Raw genomic sequence first — 18,181 nt, forward strand, 5'->3', positions numbered from 1 at the left:
ATCACCTTCTGCATTTGTTTATCCAAAAAAACCTTATATGTTTCATTTATAGACTTTTTTTTTGGGTCAAATTCATTTATAGACTTAATTAACCGGACACCGGTGGTGTTGCACGTCTTCCCATTACCTTATCACGAAAAGAGACCCTTGTCCCTTGCTTTCCCACGTCATCTGGTTGATCTGGCTGTAGTTTAGGGGTGCCAGTGCCACCACCATAATCTTCTATAGTACTGTCCTCCAAAAGTCATGCCCTAAAGAAATGTTATATACCATGTATACAAATTAAATCCTTAAACTTGTGTAGTAGACATGGAACTAGGTAAGTAGTGGTATATTGGCGGGAATATTCTTTATTCACTTAGCTAGCTACCTTCGACAGCAGGAAGAGTATTGGAGGGAATATTCTTAGTTTAATACTATTTTCTAATAGCAGGATTTTGTTTCTCCTTAAAAAGAAAAAGGAAGACAAACATTATTCTCATCTTTTTTTGTTTTTGTTTTTATAGATGAGGTTGTTGGGTTTTACTTTTACATATAGAAATATCTTGGTCATATATCAAGAAGTGATAAGGATGAGAAGGAAGAAAAAGAATGTGCTGCATAAATTACCCATGTAAATTTGGGTAAAATTATTATAATTTTAGGCGGTTTAATATGATACAGTTAATTTTTTTAACATACATGTTAAATTATTATTGAGCTAGTTAAATAAGAGTAATTTTATCTCATATTTAGTTCTGGTGTTTTAGACAAATCAAAATGAAAAATGACAAATATATATAATGTTATTGAAGCGGGATTTGATAAAGAAGAAAAAATAAAAATAAAGAACTGTGCAGGATAACTAAATGAAATTATATATATATAATATTCTATTCATGCATGGATTATTGTTCCAATTAAAAATTATTTTTGTGTGGTCCAACTGGGGTATCAACTCAGCAGAAGATCTGCCATGAGCCATTTTTTTGTTTATTTTATAAATTAATAATAATAAGCTGTATATTTAATTCGAGTTTTGTAACTACGGCATGTAAGATAGCATAGAGGCGAGTATGACTTGCAAAATAAACAAGACGAAAGAGAATTAATAATTATATATTACTAACTTTTTTTTGAACTCAATTATATATTACTAAGTACTAACTAATCCATATAGTAGAGCTATGTTACTTTCAGTAGTCCATTTCTTCTATTATATATATTTTTTGTTTTATGCCAATATACCATTTCTTTTGCCTGAGGAGTCCAATACCACGTTAATTATTCCTAAAAGGCATTGAATCATGGGATGCGGAAATATGTAGCGCTATGTATATACCCCTTCCATCCCATGTATTCTTATATAATAAGTTAATAACTCTATCAATACTTTGTATAAAGAGTAACAACATTAAAAATACATTTAGTATTTTAAGAACATAATAAAAAGAATATTTTCCTAGTTTAGCAATTAGACTAATTATTATTTATTATAATGAAACGAATATTTGATCACAAAAGGAAAAGGAATGCGTTCACATTGGATCGACATATTTAATGTAGCAATTGGCCAAATATATCTTGATGGACAAGGTCTTCCACATCATATGATATAATGTGAGCTTTTGACTACACACTTTAATTTCCTTCGTTGACTATTTCGTGGAATCGGTGGAGAAAGCGTTAACTTTTAAGTTTTAACTGCCTCATGAGTCCCGTGTGTACATACTTTTTTTTTTTTTAAATGCCCGTGTGTACATACTTGAGAGTATTACATTGCACTTTAACTAGGAATGACAATGTTCTAGGAAAATAGTTAAAGTAGTAGGAATTAGGGGACATATGAATTGGGTAGGAGGTCCAGAGATTGATTTCTGACGAGTGCAATTTTATCTTTCCAATTTAAAAAAAAAACTATAAATGACAATATCTACTTTTTTTTTCTTTGAAAAAGGACAATTCTACTTCACAATATCTATTTTTTTTCTTTGAAAAAAGAAAATTTTACTTCAAAATAGAGATCTATTTAGGAAATACTCTATTTGGGAGCCCCATTTTAGAAACAATCCCCCCTGGAGAGACAGGGATAGAGCAAAAACATTTCATAAGAATTTAGAGACAATAATGAGATTATTTTCTCTACCCTATATACTTAAGTAAAAATACAATAACCCACTTTATAGTATCGAATTACTTAGGATGAAAACTACACATTTTATATGAGTTTAATGCTTGAGAGAATATTCTGAGTGTAAAACTTCACCTTTTACATGAGTTGAGTGTTGTACTCTATGCTTCAAATTGTTTATTTTGTAGGAGTTCACATGTTATGTGGTAATTATATAAATGTATAAAACTTTAATACACTGTCAATGCATATAAATTATATTTTTTGAATTGTCTAAATTATTCAAGATAAATATTTAGCATTTGGCACGTGCGATTAAATTAACAAATCATACTCCCTTTCATCTTATAATAACTAAATTAATAGAGGGTGCACTTTAACCGTTTTCATAATAACCATAATGAATTATGCAGCATATTAATTAATTTTTGACAATATATCTTTATCTAATTATGAAATCACATTACTTATCCTTAAAAAAATCACATTAATTATAATTAGGGTGGAAATAAGCCAAGCAACTTTGCTGATTTATTAAAAAGGTCGGATTTAGGCTTTTTTAATGTTTGATTAACAAAAAAGGTTAGGCTCAAGCTATAAGAAAAACATCTTTAGCTTGATAAGCCGATTTGTTTATGTAATATTATTTTTATTAATAATATAAATAACATTATTCGAGAGTAATGATATACAAATTTTATTATTTGAAAAGGAAATGCAATGGTATATAAAAAAACATATTTGTCCGCTGGTATATTAGTCTGTCGGCTTATTGGTCTTCTTTATTTACAATTATTTGTTAAATAGACTTTTAAGTAGGTTTGTGGGTCAGCCCATGACTTAACAAACCAAGACAGGCCTTAAAAATTGACTCATTGAGAGGCCACAGACCAAGCATGGGCCACAAAAAGAAAATGTAAGCCAGGCCTGGGCCGCACAAAACTTAGCGTGGCCTGACTTATTTCCGCCCCTAATTATAATATCTCAGTTTTCACTCACTCGCTAACACTTTCTTTTACATTGAAAACTTAGTTATGTCTATGTAGGACAACTCAAATGATCGGAGTTGAGGACATATGAGTTGGGTAGGGGGAGGTCATGTGATCGATTTCTAGCGAGTATAATTTATATTTCCGATGTAAAAATTGAAAATTTGGTTATATGAGTAATTTTAGAAATTTATTACTATTTGAAAATAAATTAAATGAAATTAATAAAATTAATAGCCTTCTTATCAGTATTTATGAATAAATTAAATGCAAGTCATAAAATTCATAACCTTCTTATCAGTATTTATGAATAAATTTAATGCAATTCATAAAATTAATAACCTTCTTATCAATATTAATGAATAAATTAAATGCAATTTAATAAAATTAATTAATAACTTTCCTAAGAAGTGTGATGTAACTAATTTGTTATTATATATAGTGAGTAGATCAATATTACAATTATCCAATGAGCTATCAACTTTTCACAACATGGCAAATGCTAAGGGCACTAAAGAGATGGCTGCTGAGTGGCTTCCTAGAACCTTCAATTAGCTCTGTTCTGTTCTGTTGTCTATCACAAAAATAGTTCCCTCTTTTTCCTAAAATTCCTATACTATATAGCAAAGGGATAACCTCTTCTTCAGGAACCCTCTGCTAGGTACTCCTTACTTCAATTCTCCAATCTCCTAGCTTCTCATAATCTCATCCACAAAACTTTTTACCTTTGTTACTTTCTAGAAGCTCTGTTAGTTTTTCCCTATTCATTTTTATTGTTTCATATTTGTCCCTTTACAATCTCAAGTATATATCATCATCATTCATAAGAACTAGGGTTCAGTTTGTACCTTTTATTGTTCTTCAGATTTCTGAATTTTGCTCCTTGTTAAGTTGTTATTACTATTTGATTATTCTAGTAGTCCCTTTGTTCAACATATCATTGGTTCAATTGCTAGATCTGAACCTCTTCTGTGTTTTATGCTAGTTAGGGTTTCCCCCCCCCCCCCCCCTTTTATAGCTGAAATTGAAAAGAAAACCCCAGCTAGATCTCTGTGGAAAAAAGTGTAATTTCTTGTTCAAGTTTTAATCTTTGGTAAGCAACATGATCTCTATGGATTCCCTTTTGGAAAATTTCCCTGGTTCCCTGAACGGATGCATGTTTGGGAACGGTCCTGTATCTGTGTTTTCAAATCAGAACCCAGGTAGTGGGTTGAATGTGGAAGATTCATCATCCCCTTCAAACCATTCAGAATTGGCTGCTGATTCTGGTCCTTCTGCTGCTGCTGCTGTTGGCACAACCTCAAGCTCAAATGGGGAATCTGGAGAGAGTAGTAAGCATTCCAATCCCATTCTCAGATACATCAGTGACATCCTCATGGATGAAGAAGACGATCTGGAGCGTAAACCCTGCATGTTGCAGGATTGTTTGAGGCTCCAAGCTGCTGAAAAATCATTCTATGATGTGCTCGGTCGAAGCTATCCTTCATCGCCGCACCAAGTCCAGGGTGGTTTCCGTGATGATAACGCTGATCCAGATGATGGTTTTGGTGGGGGAACTACTAGTTCTGAGGGATATAGCAGTAACACCACTGATACTTCATGTGAGTCTGATTTGGTTAACGGTGCTGGTGATTTCGAGTCTTATTTTCGGCAAAGAGCTCTAGTTGATTCCCCAGGCAATAGCTCTGAGGTTTTGGATGGAGTACCTCTTGATCCATTGAGAGGTACACAACCTGGTGCCCTTTTTTCAAATGGAGCCTTGGATGTGATTCAATGGAAGGTTAAGCCACAGGTGATTCAAGAGAGTGTGATTCGGGGTTCTGCGGCAACCAAAGGACCAAGGGAGAAGAGAGGTCATCTTATGAATAATTTCTCACATGTGGAAGAGGAGAGAAGCAACAAGCTTTCAGCTGTTTACTCTGATGATTCGGAGCTATCAGAAATGTTTGATGAGGTGCTGCTTTGCAAGGATGGTAAAAGTCCATCTTTTTTTTGTTTTAATCATGAACCATCACAGATTGCTGGCTCAAGAGGATCTAATGGAAAGACATCGCGTTCAAAGAAAGGTTCCAAGAAGGGGACGAGTCCAACTACAACGGTAGATTTATGGACCCTGCTAACTCAATGTGCACAGGCCGTGGCTAGCTATGACCAAAGGAATGCGAGTGAGATACTCAAGCAGATTAGGGACAACTCTTCACCTTTTGGCGATGGACTCCAGCGTTTAGCTCATTATGTTGCCAATGGGCTGGAGACGCGATTATTTGCTGGGACACCGAAGTATACACTCCTTCAGTCTTCATCTGCTGCTGATATGTTGAAAGCTTACAAAGTGTATATCACAGCATCTCCATTTTGGAGGATGACAAATTTCTTGGCCAACAGAACAATTCTAAAGCTAGTACAGAATGTGAGCAGTGTTCACATTATTGACTTTGGGATTTTCTATGGTTTCCAGTGGCCTTGCCTCATCCAACGTCTATCAGAAAGACCGGGTGGGCCACCAAAGCTTCGAATTACCGGAATTGATCTTCCTCAGCCGGGATTTAGGCCTACAGAAAGGGTCGAGGAGACGGGGTGGCGCCTTGCGAAGTACTGCAAGAGGTTTGGAGTGCCATTTGAGTACAATTTCCTTGCACAGAAATGGGAAACTATAAGACTTGAGGACCTCAAAATCGACATGGAAGAAGAAGTAACCGTGGTGAACTGTTTGTACAGATTGAAGAACCTCTCTGATGAAACTGTGACTGTGAACTGTCCAAGAGATGCTGTGTTGAAGTTGATCAGGAGGGTTAATCCAAACATCTTCATACATGGGGTAATCAATGGAACTTACAATGCACCGTTTTTTCTGACTCGGTTCAGGGAGGCACTCTTCCATTTCTCATCATTGTTTGACATGTTTGAGGCTACTGTACCGCGCGAAGATAAATATAGGTTGATGTTTGAGGAAGGGTTATTTGGACGGGATGCGGTTAATGTGATAGCGTGTGAGGGTGCAGAGAGGGTTGAAAGGCCAGAGACCTACAAGCAGTGGCAGGTTCGGAACCGCAGAGCAGGGTTCAAGCAACTTCCATTAGCGCCGGAACTCTCGAGTAGAGTGAAGGAAATGGTGAAGAAGGAATATCATAAAGATTTTGTGGTGGATGAGGATGGCAAGTGGGTTTTACAGGGATGGAAAGGGAGGATTCTTCATGCTGTTTCGTGTTGGGTTCCTGCTTAGGCAATGACCTTCTTAGGGATTTTTTTATATTTTTCTTTCATAGTTTGTGTATAAGGTACCAAGTAAGGATATATTAATCTTGAATTTAAATGGTCTGAATTGGAAATCACAATATACTTAAACTAGGATGGGATATATTCTTACTCGTACACTTCATAGAAGTTTATTTCAGAGGTTTATATGCCTTGGTCAATGCAAAACATTTACTATATGTGTTTTTCATTTTTCCTATCTGCATTTGAGTTTTCTATTTTAGATACTGATTTTTCTTGCTGGCTTGGATAATCATGCTAATGCACCTGCGTTTGGCTAAAACAGTAAAACTTACATGACAAACTATCCTGAAATCAACGACTTGATTAGAGGATATCTATTATTTTCATTGACGTGCACGTTTTAAGAGACATGCATAGAAGCAAAATAGAAAGGAGTTAGCACTTGCTATAAATTCATCTTCGATGATCAGTACATAGACCATTGCACTTGATAAACTGTATGTTAAAATATTGTTTTATTTACATTTGGGGTATATTAACAGTACAGAAGATTTAAAAATTAGTAGATTGCACTAAAGAAATAGATCATAGAGAATGAAGAAGAGGGGGTTCCTTATCGCATTAAACGTTAATATATCCCTCCTTTGCAATCTTGGTTAAAACATGAGTTCTAACTTCAGATTGATTTTTCTTCCCCTCATATTTGTGCAGTAAATTGACTATCAAGTATCAGATAGGGTCACAGTGAGTCAATTACAAAAACCATATAAAAAAAATTAGGGAGTCAATTATCAGATAGGTAGCCAACTTATACCATTCCCAGGTGTTGACCACACAAAAAAAAGAAAAAAAACCATTCCCAGGTAGGTGGTAGTATTCGCAGTCTGCTTCACATTAGAATAAAATTCAAATCTATTAAATTAGTCAGGTTAATTTATTTGTTTTCCATAATATTTACCCTCTGTATATTACTCCCTCCGTTTCTATATATAAGTCACAAATAGCTAATTCTCTTAGATTAAGAAAAATAGTTACTAGTAATAAATTTGTAAAAAAAATGATTTACTTTCCTAGATTTACTTTTCTCTCTCCAAGTTAATACTTCTAAAGTTTATCATCTCTTTCATATTAAATATGAGGGTGAACTTGGAAAAAATTATTTAATGCTTTCTAGATATTAGAAAGTGACTAATATTTTGTAACAAATTTTTTTCAAAAAATGTGACTTATAATAGGGAACGGAGGGAGTACATTTCAGTACTCAATCTTGAATTTTCGTGAAGTCACATCATCGATTGTTTTCTCATGAAGCCACATGAAAAACTCTCATGTAAATAAAAATCAAAGTCATATGAATTACTTCTATTAATAGATATTCAATCAAAAGATATTGCTAAATTTTTTATTTTTAATCAACAAGAAAATTTATTCAACCAATTTAAATTATTAATTAATTAAATTAAATAATTTTTAATTTAATATTTTAATTTCTTCAATTAATTAACATTAAACAAATTGAAATATCTATATATGATCATTCAATTAAATCTCTATCAATAAAATTATTTTAAAAAATTCAAAGATGATGTAGAATTCTTAATATAATTTTATGTCTCAAAAATTAAAATACTCATGTATTGCACTTACTAATTTTTAACTATATTTTTTTTGGTCAAATAATTTCAATTATATGATATCATCATGAGCTGGTATTTAAATTTGTTCAGACTTGGGCCTTCTATGGTCTGGCCCATGATCAGTTGGGTTAGACACAGTCAGTGTTTTCGATTGACTCAATTGTCATAAAGCCAATATCTTCAATTGTCTTATGTTATTAATTATTAAGAGCCTATTTTTTGGAGAAAAATGTTATTGCTAAGATAGTATCATAAAGATCACTTTTTCAAACAATTGAGTTTTTTCATTAAGCATAAACAAATGAATCTTAAGTCTTGCGTAACCATAATTGCTGTAGGATTAGTCACTGGTTGAAGGACTATATGACCAATGAGCCCTCTAAAGAAGTCTTGTGAGATACAACAACTCTCCTTCTCATGTACCTTTCAAGTGTATATATGCCTATCACTTTCCACCAATTTCATCCGTAATTCAATTCAATGACGCTGCCAAATAGGTAAAGATAAAGATTAATGGGGAAAAGAAAACTGGTTAGCGCATTTATTTATTTTTCGTATTGAAGTGGGGATAGTTTTCACGCATTTGCTTCTTCATGACTATATATCCACATTTATCTTTCAATGTCATTCTCAACTGTGATGACTCTGACCATCATATTCCAATGATTAATTTCTAACCACAACTGTATTTCTAATAGGATCTGACTTATATGCTAACAATATATCAAATAACCCACCTAAAAGACACATTCCACTCATAAGCAGCTGGCTGATTGAGTATTTTTTGGCATTTAGAACAAAATCCAAAGAAAGAAAAAATATGGACACATTGGCTGGGGGAATATGGAAAAAAGCTCCACACTGCATAAATGTGTAATAGTTAAAATTAGAAAGTAAGATATATATAAAATTAATCAATTAAAAAATAATATATGACCTAAAATCATAATGAACCTAAAAAGGTTATCATATTATATTGATTTCTAAGTTCTAACTAAGTTTTCCCTTTGATACCCTAAAATTTCACTAAGACAATAGGATAGAATATTTAATAGGATAAGTGTATCTATTCAATAAGAGCATTAAATATAATATTAGAATAGGAAAGCATAAATGTATCTATAGTTAAATTAATGTCATCGACATAAAAACTAGATAAAACAAAAGTAGGTGAATATACTTTTTTTTTAATTTAGTGTGTTTAGATTTAAGTTTGCAAAATAGTACTATTTGAGTTAATGTGAGTTTGCAAAATAAAATTTGAGCCAATGTAAGTTTGTTGTCGTGTGAGTTATGCTGCCAGTCTACCACGTAGGACTAACATTTACATTCCATTTTTATATATGTGACAGTAGAGCTGTCAATACGGGTCAGCCCGACCCATATGGGTCAGCCCGTATGGGTTGGGTTGAAAACGGGTTGGGTTGTGTCAACCCGGGGCCTTAACGAGCCAGAAAAATATGAACCCAACCCGGCTCGCTACGAGCTCGCGGGTTGGCGGGCTGGCTCGCGGGTTGGGTGAAAAAAAATATAAAAAATAGAGAAATTGAATTAGAAAATGTTTAAAAAAAATAATTTCACAAAAATACTTAAAGAAATTGGTAACAACTCATAAGAAAGAGGTTTATCAACCCATTAATTTGTATGTCACATTTGAAATATAGTAAAGTAACTTTTTGTTTACAAAATATAGTAAAATAATTTAGTTGATAAGATTTAAAAACACAATTATTTTACTGTCACATTTAAAATAAGATAAATAATAGAATAATAATAAATAAAACACAAAAAGTTGACTCAAATTTAAAAAATAAAAATTTCCATTTTTCTATCTAAAAGTAATCTATAAAACTAACCTTAAATTAAAGACAAATAAAATAATTTTTTTAATAAAAAATAACTCTAACCCGACGGGTTGGCTCGCTTGACCCGCAGGTTGGCCCGTCTAACCCGCGGGTTAAACGAGCCGGGTTACACTAATCCAAGTTCTTTTCGAGCTGGAACTTAACCAACCCAACCCAGCTCATTTAGCCAACCCGTCGAGCTGGCTCGCGGGTTGGAACCCATATTGACAGCTCTATGTGACAGAAAACAATTGAGGGTCTATGTAAAGAATTTTTAGCTGACGGTGTACGGAAAAGAAAGGTTTGAGTTGGGTTGAGTTGAGTGTGTGTTTGCTTAAATTGGGTGACCTAGGTGAATATGTTTTACAACATTTTATGCAAAAGCACATTAGGGCCCAAACAGAAATCCAAATATGTTCTTAGTGTATGTTTGGGTTAAAGTTGAACCCTAGGCTGAAAACGTGAAAGCAAATGATCGAAGAGTTGACGTTCAATTTAGAGCAAAGATAAAAAAGGAAAAAAACAAAAAAACTGTGTTGTTGCCGGCTAAAAAGGTAGAAACACTATAATCATGTAGCTTGCTCACAATGAGAGCCTATAAAATGATATGAATGCTAAATTATGATACTTTTAGATTTTTGCTTGAACAAAATATTATTAGATTATAAGTTGAAAAAAAAAAGATTGAGGGATATTAAGAAGGGATAAAGTTAAATTAAAGATAGAGTATCCAATGAGTGTCGGTTGCAGTGGTAAAAAATGATTATTTAAATTCTTAAGCTCGATTCCTAGGAAAAATATTTGACTCTCATCACACCCTAATCGGAATTGCGATAGAAATTTATAATAATAAAATAATTAAAGAAATAGTAAACTAATTTTTTAATCAAACATGACTATATTCTGATAAAATAATTTAAATTTTAATCTAATTGTACAAAATATTCAACTTACAATCAAGATACTTTTTTCTGTCTTTAAATCTTACATCTCTTGAGTTTCCCTTCTTAAAGATTTAAATAAAGAATAAATCTCGGAGTGAGAGAGGTAGCTCACTTGGTTAGCTAAGTATAGAAAATAGATGTTGGAGATGGAGGTCCAGGGTTCGAACCCTGAGGATGAGCATTTCTAATTACTAGTAACAACTAACCACTAACATTTGTCTATCAAAAATAAAGTACAAATCTCATCAAACTTTCATTATTTCAAATCATTTGAATATATTTTTACATTATTGATGTCTTTTATTTCTTGAAATTCAAAATAAAGGCCAAAACAAATCTCATCATCACCGCGTTTATTTCAAGTTGTGATTTTATTTCTTAACTAACAAATGAGAATTAAGAATAAAAAAGATTTCATTTCAAGTTGTGATTTTATTTCAAGTATATAATATCTTGTTGTATGTACCAAAAAAAAAATATCTTGTTGTTTTTTTATTATCAAAAGTATATAATATCTAACATACTTCTTGATATGGAATATGGGCCGTGGATCCAGCCTAATAACAAGTCACTTGATTCGTCCTTGGAAACCTATAAAAACTTGACCGATCTTCGAAACCTGAAATTAACTTCATTCCAAACTATTATACTTCTCTCACTTGTCTTGCAAGCTTTGATCTTCGTCAATTTTCTGTACATCGTATTCGTCAACTATGGTAAATAGTTCTAGTTATTTAAATAGAAAACTTAAAACCTGAATGATTAACTTGATAGTCTCTTCAATATCATGATTAGGGATGAAATTGAGTATCTGATCATAGTGGTTTTTGTTGCTTATGATTGATGAAGGGGTCATGTTCATGTGTTAACTCTTTCTTTCTCTCTATTTTTGAAGGCTTTTCAGGATGGTAACTGGGGCTACGAGAATGATCAGCTCTTTGAACACCATTACCGTTGTTTTCCTGTGTCCAGCATTAACAAGGCATGAATCTTATCACTGTGTTTAACAATATCTACTTCTAATTTTAAGTGTAACAAAAAAGAGGTTCTTTAAGCAAGTGGGTTAGGGTAGAGATTCAACATTTTTTTCCTTAAGTAAATGATTGAGGGTTTAATTCTCAAGTCACGTGAATGATAAAAACTCATTGGACGGTCAACCCCTACAGCTTAGTGTTTTAACCTTAATGTGAAAGATTAGCAAGGCAAAACAAGATTAGGATTCTTTCATCTCACGAAATTTTATATTTATCTGTCTCTATATAAATATTTGTATGACCCCACTTATTTCATACATGTTAAGCGAGGGATTAGCAGAAATTTCAACATGATAATGTAATGTAAAATTGACCCATCTTATTTATATATTGATTTCTTGAACCTTCATTCCAACCTCTAACTAGTTTTGAATTATGATATTTTGTAGGCAAATCTGGAAAACGGTGATAAAAGTATGTGTACCAACAGCTTACATTTTAGTCTTTGATGTGAAATTTTTGATAGCTTTTTATGCCTATGTAGTTTGCTAATGAAAATTCTTTTTCCCTCCAGTTATCATGCCCCCTTCTGCCTTATATCAACTTGGTAATAATTCTATATATTTGTCTAACTTCATCTTTTTTATTCTTTTTTCCCTCCTGCTAAATATGTAAATTCATGTGAAAACCTTCCAGTAAATTTGCACATGGAATACCCTATGTTATTTGAACTGAGGAATCCTTCTGCTGAAAAAGTCACTCACTGTGGGGTCCTAGAATTCACTGCTGATGAGGGAATGATATGCATACCAAACTGGGTATGACATTTTTCCTTCTGTTTATGTTTCTTTCTTTTACTTAGTGCTGGATACACGGTAGATTTTCACGATTGAAGGAGAACTGATTCCGGGAGAAGTGTTTTACTGACTCCTAGTAGCTTCTGTGGTAGCACAACTGATTCGGGAAGATCTGAACTTGAATCCAAACATGCTATTAATAGATTAGACATTTTTCCTTACAACTTCTGATTGTGATTGTTAGATGATGGAAAATATGCACCTAAAAGAGGGAGACACTGTGAATATGAGAAGTGCCAGCCTTGTAAAAGGAAACTTTGTGAAGCTGCAGCCTCACACCAAGGATTTTTTGGATATCTCCAATCCAAAAGCCATGTATGGATTTAGATACCACATCTATTTCAACCTTTAATTTCTTAAATCTTGTAACTGTTTCTATGAATACTTTCTTAATTCTTCCTTTTGGTCATTGGTCATTTTGCAGGCTAGAGACTTCATTGAGGAACTACTCATGTTTAACAACTGGTGACACTATAATGATTGCTTACAACAACAAGAAGTATTACATTGATGTGGTTGAAACTAAACCCTCCCCTGCAGTCAGCATAATTGAAACAGACTGTGAAGTTGATTTTGCACAACCTCTTGACTATGAAGAACCAGAGAAACAGTTGCCACCTGCTGAGCTAGAAGGTTGTGATTCTTTTATCTTCTGTTGTCTACTTTAAGCATTTTTTGTGTTTTCTAGTATAATAGCATGTTTGGTTTAAAGGTTTGCTATAGATTCTAGAATCACTTCTCGTTAGAAGTTACAAGTCTAGAGTCTTAGCTTATGAGTAAATGTGGAATTATCTTATGGAATATGCTTTTAGCATTTTTGCTTTTTCTAGTATATTAGCATGTTTGTCTCAGTGTGAAATGTTCTATAATCACTTTTGGTTAGAAGTTACAAGTCTCAGCTTCTGAGTGATTGTCTTTAATACTGTGCTTATCATGAAACCATACATGCACTAAAGTTCATTGGAAGATTTTGACTATAATTCTATGCATTTCAGATGAAGATGTGCCGGCAGCAAAGAAATCTCGAATCATCCCATTCAGTGGTTCTGCAAGACGTTTGGATGGCAAACCCTCAACACAATCAGTTGAACAAACTCCCTCTTCAACGCTAAAGCAGCAGCAACAGACTGCAAATGCAATCAAGAGTTCCAATAGAGCTTCTGGAAAGCTTGTATTTGGATCAAATGCAAATACACCCAAGACTCAAACACAGCCAAAGGTGAGTTTTGTCTATAATCTCTGTGTTACAATAGAGAATTACCTTAAAACTATGGTTTATTGACATGAATTGCCAAATTTCTCTTAACAGGCTTCTCTGGAAAGCACAAGTCAAGAGTCACCTCAGAAGGTAGAAGAACCAAAATTCCAAGCTTTCTCAGGAAAGAAGTACACATTAAGTTAATCCTTGTTAGGCTGCTTAACACTGGATCGTAGAATTTCACATTTCCGAAATTATTTATATCATAAAAATATCCTAACACAAATCACTTTTCTTTCTACTCATCATAATTAATTTTATCAAAATCAATTCTTACAATGTTAATCCAAACATTTATGACTTAACTGTCATTAAAATTAAAAATATACCTTAATTTTTAAGGGGAAGTCATTTACTTGAATGCTCATCCTTGTGAATGGAGAGAAACGTATCTGGTAGTAGATTTTGTGTATCCATACTAAGTAATATTTTGAGACACTTAACCGCATCGATGAGGAAATTTAACCGCACTTTGAATTATTAACAACTAAAGATGAATACAGATCTTGAATTGCTTTCAAGCTATGGTACATTGTTATTTTTGAGAAAAACAAAATTAAATTAAGATTCTTATCTAAACATATCAAATTTAAATAACAATTACATTAATTAGGTGCCAACACAATACAAAACACCAACAACAATTCTGAAGGGTTAAACCTCTAAGCTATGCTTCCACTGTTGTTTCAACTGCAACTTTATACTTGACAATTTCACGCTTCTCATCAACCTCCCATAGCTCTGGAAATGCCTCCCTGATATTATGGATACTCTCTAATGCATGATCCACTCCAGTACTACGAACAGATGTACCCACCTGCATCCATGTAGGGGTTCACATTTAAAACACATTGTATTGTATCGAAATGATTTTATTTTGATTGTGATGATGTATTCAGATAATCACATCAAAAGTGTATTCTATTACGTTATATGCACTGAAGGAAAAACAAAATTACAGACAAACTTTACAATGTTCATTTTTTCTTTTTCTTCACTCTCCCCCTCTCTTTAACTCAAATCCCTCAAAGCTAATTAAGAGTTCCAAATTCCAATGTAAAAATAAGAAGACTTGAACTTATCAGTAACAAATAACAGTACATACCGCGACTGTGTGGAGGCCCAAGCGCTTGGCTGTCTGTAAATTGCGGATACTGTCCTCAAAGAACAACTGAGAAGAGCAAAAACAAATGAAGTCAATAAATATTGGTATTGTCAGTTGTCACAAAAGAATTTCTGAAGATTAGAAGGGAAAGTGGAAATTTTAGACTGAAGAGCCAAATAGTGAAAATGCAAACAATAAGGACAACTACAAGGTTTCCCTTTCTGTGGAAGATATCAGCAGTCATTAGTTGTTCATGTTCAAATTACCATAGGAAGGTTGTGAATTTAAAAAGTGTATACCCAAATTTGAGACAAAAGAAAGAAGCTAAACAACTAATGGGAGAGGTATCTATGCTCTTACTGTTCTCTGAGGGTCAATGTCAGCCAACTGGAAAGCCTTTTCAAATGCATCTTCAAAGGGTTTACAGACAACTGGTGTCCTAGGAAGCACCTTATCATAATCAGTCCCTCTCGTGTACTCGCAAAAATCAAAAATTTCTGCAGTGACTGGTTTCATTTCACTGCAATCTTTGCCATCATTCGGAGTGATGTTGTTGAAGGAATTCAGAGTGTCAAAGCTTATAATTCTTTCAAAGCAGTCCTCCAGTCCAAGGCTTCGAAGCGCTCTCACTGCATGAGCAGTGTCTGCATTGGTAAAAATCTGAAAAGGGAAACAAAGAATGAACATATATCAATATACCATACATACATAATATCAATATAGAGACTTGCCCTCCAACCAGATACTGACCCTTTAAAAAGTAACAAAAAACTTACAATTTTTCTAACAGGAAGGCTTAGCAAAATGCCCCTGAGAACATGATCCGGCTTCAGTAGACTTTTATACGGCAACCTCCCATGAACAGAACTGTTCAACAGAACAAAAAAAAAGAGTTTAAGATTTCCATATCAAGTAGTTTCAACTTGAACAAGATGAATGGCCAAATAGAAAAATGTACAAACAATTATGTAAAGACAAGTTACCTATGAAAGTCATCATAGTCAATGTCATAACCAATTGCCTGGGGACAAGAGAGAAAAGTGTTCCGGTTCGTTAATCATCATCATCTTTGCACAAAGAAATAGTTGTTAGCATAATTCAGTGAAAAATGAAATGAACAATACCCTTAGACCAGCCATTGTTGTCCCATAGGTCTTGTATAATGAAAAGTTCAATTCGGAAACTTTAGCAGGCTCTACCCCAAGTTTTTGAAGCATGTACTCTGATGATGACAAGAATAACAACAACTTTAGGCTATAATTCAGTACTACCAATTACTTTTATACACATCTAAGTCCTCGTCATATATATGGAAGATACTAGTGCGGGTGAATACATTACCTTGAATATTTTTTGCTATCTGCGCTGATATTCCAGAACTCAAGGGATAAAGGGTATCATCGAGATCTGAAATTATGAAAAACAAGTTAAACATAAACAATGATTATGCAAGTGAAAAGAGAAAAAATAGAACTTAGTGTGAATGATTACGTACCAAATAAAAGACAATCATATTTTGGGTTTGAAACTTGCCCGTTTTCCATTGCAACTCGAGCTTTGTAGGCTAGATTGGAAAAGTAAAAATGTTAATAATAAACCTCTAAACACAGCAAACATCAATTGAAGCCAAGATTGGAAATGCACAAACCAAGACATTGCAGAAAGATAATTTGTAAGCAGAGGAGAATGAGAGAATCAGAAGTGAGAGATGGGTCATCGAGAAGCAAGAGAGAAGAAGAATGACAACTTACTACTGTATGTGGTGAGCGAAAGCGAAAGCGAAAGCGAGAGAGAAAGATGAAGATTGAAGATCACAGAACAGAGAATGGAGAATATAGAGGGAAGAGACCAGTTTAAATAGAACAAGAACAAGAGAACGTTGAACAACGGAATAGAGAATCGCGTTCGTATTTTGTTATCACGCAGACGCGACTTCTCAGACTCTGTTCTGTGACATCAATGATTCTTTCTTTTTTAATTAATTAATTATGCTTAAGAATAACAAAAAAAAATTAGTAAACCACGGTACAGTAGAAACACCTATGGACACCGATATTTAAACCGCCGCAATTTTTTTTTCAAGGTTGCAACTTTGTGGCGGTCTTGAACCGCCACAAAAATCGGTGTATAGACACCTTTTGGTGGTCCAACATAAAAGTAACATACACAGTTACTAACCATTAAACCAACTCAAGTCTTTAATAACATCTCGAATATTAATTATTATAACTAAATTTTATTTTAGGGGAAAGTTCAATATGAGAATTTTGAAACTATATACAAACATAATCATGTAGCACTGAAATTTTCTCCAGAAGCATGGTTGTAATTGGGTTAGTCAATAGTCATCGAATTTGTTTTTTTTCCTAAGCCATCTCTTTCTGACTTGTCTAACGTGTTCACTAATATATAAAACGTTTTCTAATTATATTATTATTTTGTAACAATTATAATATAATAACCAGTTAACCACCATAGTACCTAACCATCTGGCGTCTGTTTTTTCTTTTTCAATAAAAAATATTTCTCATCTTACGCGTCTTCTCTCTTCTCCATGACATTGAAAGTAGAACACCCTTTCACATTTGGTCATGTATTTTTTGGAAGGCATTTGGTCACAATTTAATTGGTTTCTACTTTTAAACTACCGCTAAAGTACAGAAATTCAAAATTATATTATGATTGAATTATAATTAAATTACGACATGATTGATTCATGTCCCAGTAAATTTAACTGGTACAGGTAATTTAAACAAATTTAATGAATTTTTTTGAAACCACGTTTTAATGTTAAAGTAGAAAGGAATCCAAACAAAAGAAATATTGGTGTTTTGTTTTCACGTAGAAGTTAATATGTATGACCACACCACGTGAGTTTTACTTAAGCAATCAATTTCAACAACAACAACAAAACTTGGTTGACCTTGTTGGTTTCCATCATATTTCAGTACAGAAATATAAAATATGAAAACATTTTAAAATGGACTTATACATCATTTTATTTCACCTATAGTATATATCCCATGAAATTAAATTGATTTTTCCTTTTTTTTAGTAGAGTAATCCAGTTTCGTGTTGGCAGAAAATTTGTTCGAGAGTTGCAACACATCACATTCTGAAGATAAAGGCTGGTGATTGAATTATCTTTTCTAAACTGAGGGGGTGCACTATAGATTATAAAGTGCAAAGTTAGTAGTTGAGAAATATCAAGTGTTTAAATTGTTATAGAATAAATGCACATATC

At 33.3% G+C, this 18,181-nt stretch overlaps 3 protein-coding genes across 4 annotated transcripts; 2 read left to right on the forward strand and 1 right to left on the reverse strand.

Annotated features, from left to right (window-relative positions):
• Positions 1 to 3,588: 3,588 nt before the first annotated feature.
• On the forward strand, positions 3,589 to 6,544 carry LOC130740571 (scarecrow-like protein 30). Its single transcript, XM_057593222.1, has one exon. The coding sequence runs from the start codon at positions 4,202 to 4,204 to the stop codon at positions 6,320 to 6,322; it is 2,121 nt and encodes a 706-aa protein (XP_057449205.1). The 5' UTR covers positions 3,589 to 4,201; the 3' UTR covers positions 6,323 to 6,544.
• Positions 6,545 to 12,080: 5,536 nt separating this feature from the next.
• Positions 12,081 to 14,173, forward strand: LOC130740573 (uncharacterized). Of its 2 annotated transcripts, XM_057593224.1 has the most exons (7): positions 12,081 to 12,191; positions 12,292 to 12,324; positions 12,414 to 12,535; positions 12,759 to 12,889; positions 12,999 to 13,207; positions 13,570 to 13,793; positions 13,884 to 14,173. In XM_057593224.1, exons 2-7 carry the CDS (start codon positions 12,297 to 12,299, stop codon positions 13,974 to 13,976), a joined length of 807 nt encoding a protein of 268 aa, XP_057449207.1. In that variant the 5' UTR covers positions 12,081 to 12,191; positions 12,292 to 12,296; the 3' UTR covers positions 13,977 to 14,173. The 2 variants fall into 2 exon arrangements, with proteins under 2 accessions (XP_057449207.1, XP_057449208.1); XM_057593225.1 differs by lacking the exon at positions 12,081 to 12,191 and having other exon boundaries at positions 12,197 to 12,324.
• A 111-nt stretch (positions 14,174 to 14,284) lies between these two features.
• LOC130740572 (uncharacterized protein C24B11.05-like) lies at positions 14,285 to 16,849 on the reverse strand. Its single transcript, XM_057593223.1, has 9 exons — positions 16,689 to 16,849; positions 16,433 to 16,501; positions 16,279 to 16,344; positions 16,062 to 16,159; positions 15,921 to 15,958; positions 15,714 to 15,804; positions 15,298 to 15,597; positions 14,938 to 15,003; positions 14,285 to 14,649 (listed from the first exon to the last, which is right to left on the reverse strand). Exons 2-9 carry the CDS (start codon positions 16,479 to 16,481, stop codon positions 14,500 to 14,502), a joined length of 858 nt encoding a protein of 285 aa, XP_057449206.1. The 5' UTR covers positions 16,482 to 16,501; positions 16,689 to 16,849; the 3' UTR covers positions 14,285 to 14,499.
• Between the last annotated feature and the right edge of the window lie 1,332 nt (positions 16,850 to 18,181).

Source organism: Lotus japonicus, chromosome 2, assembly GCF_012489685.1.
Source record: "Lotus japonicus ecotype B-129 chromosome 2, LjGifu_v1.2".
Taxonomy (NCBI): domain Eukaryota; kingdom Viridiplantae; phylum Streptophyta; class Magnoliopsida; order Fabales; family Fabaceae; genus Lotus; species Lotus japonicus.

Coding starts and splice junctions, on each gene's coding strand:
- LOC130740571 (XM_057593222.1), top strand. CDS start 4,202: ATGATCTCTATGGATTCCCTTTTGGAAAATTTCCCTGGTTCCCTGAAC.
- LOC130740573 (XM_057593224.1), top strand. CDS start 12,297: ATGCCCCCTTCTGCCTTATATCAACTTG. Junction 12,890..12,998: donor ATCTCCAATCCAAAAGCCAT/GTATGGATTTAG, acceptor GTCATTTTGCAG/GCTAGAGACTTCATTGAGGA. Junction 13,794..13,883: donor AGACTCAAACACAGCCAAAG/GTGAGTTTTGTC, acceptor TTCTCTTAACAG/GCTTCTCTGGAAAGCACAAG.
- LOC130740572 (XM_057593223.1), bottom strand. CDS start 16,481: ATGGAAAACGGGCAAGTTTCAAACCCAAAATATGATTGTCTTTTATTT. Junction 15,959..16,061: donor CAACAATGGCTGGTCTAAGG/GTATTGTTCATT, acceptor TCTTGTCCCCAG/GCAATTGGTTATGACATTGA. Junction 15,805..15,920: donor GACTATGATGACTTTCATAG/GTAACTTGTCTT, acceptor TCTGTTGAACAG/TTCTGTTCATGGGAGGTTGC.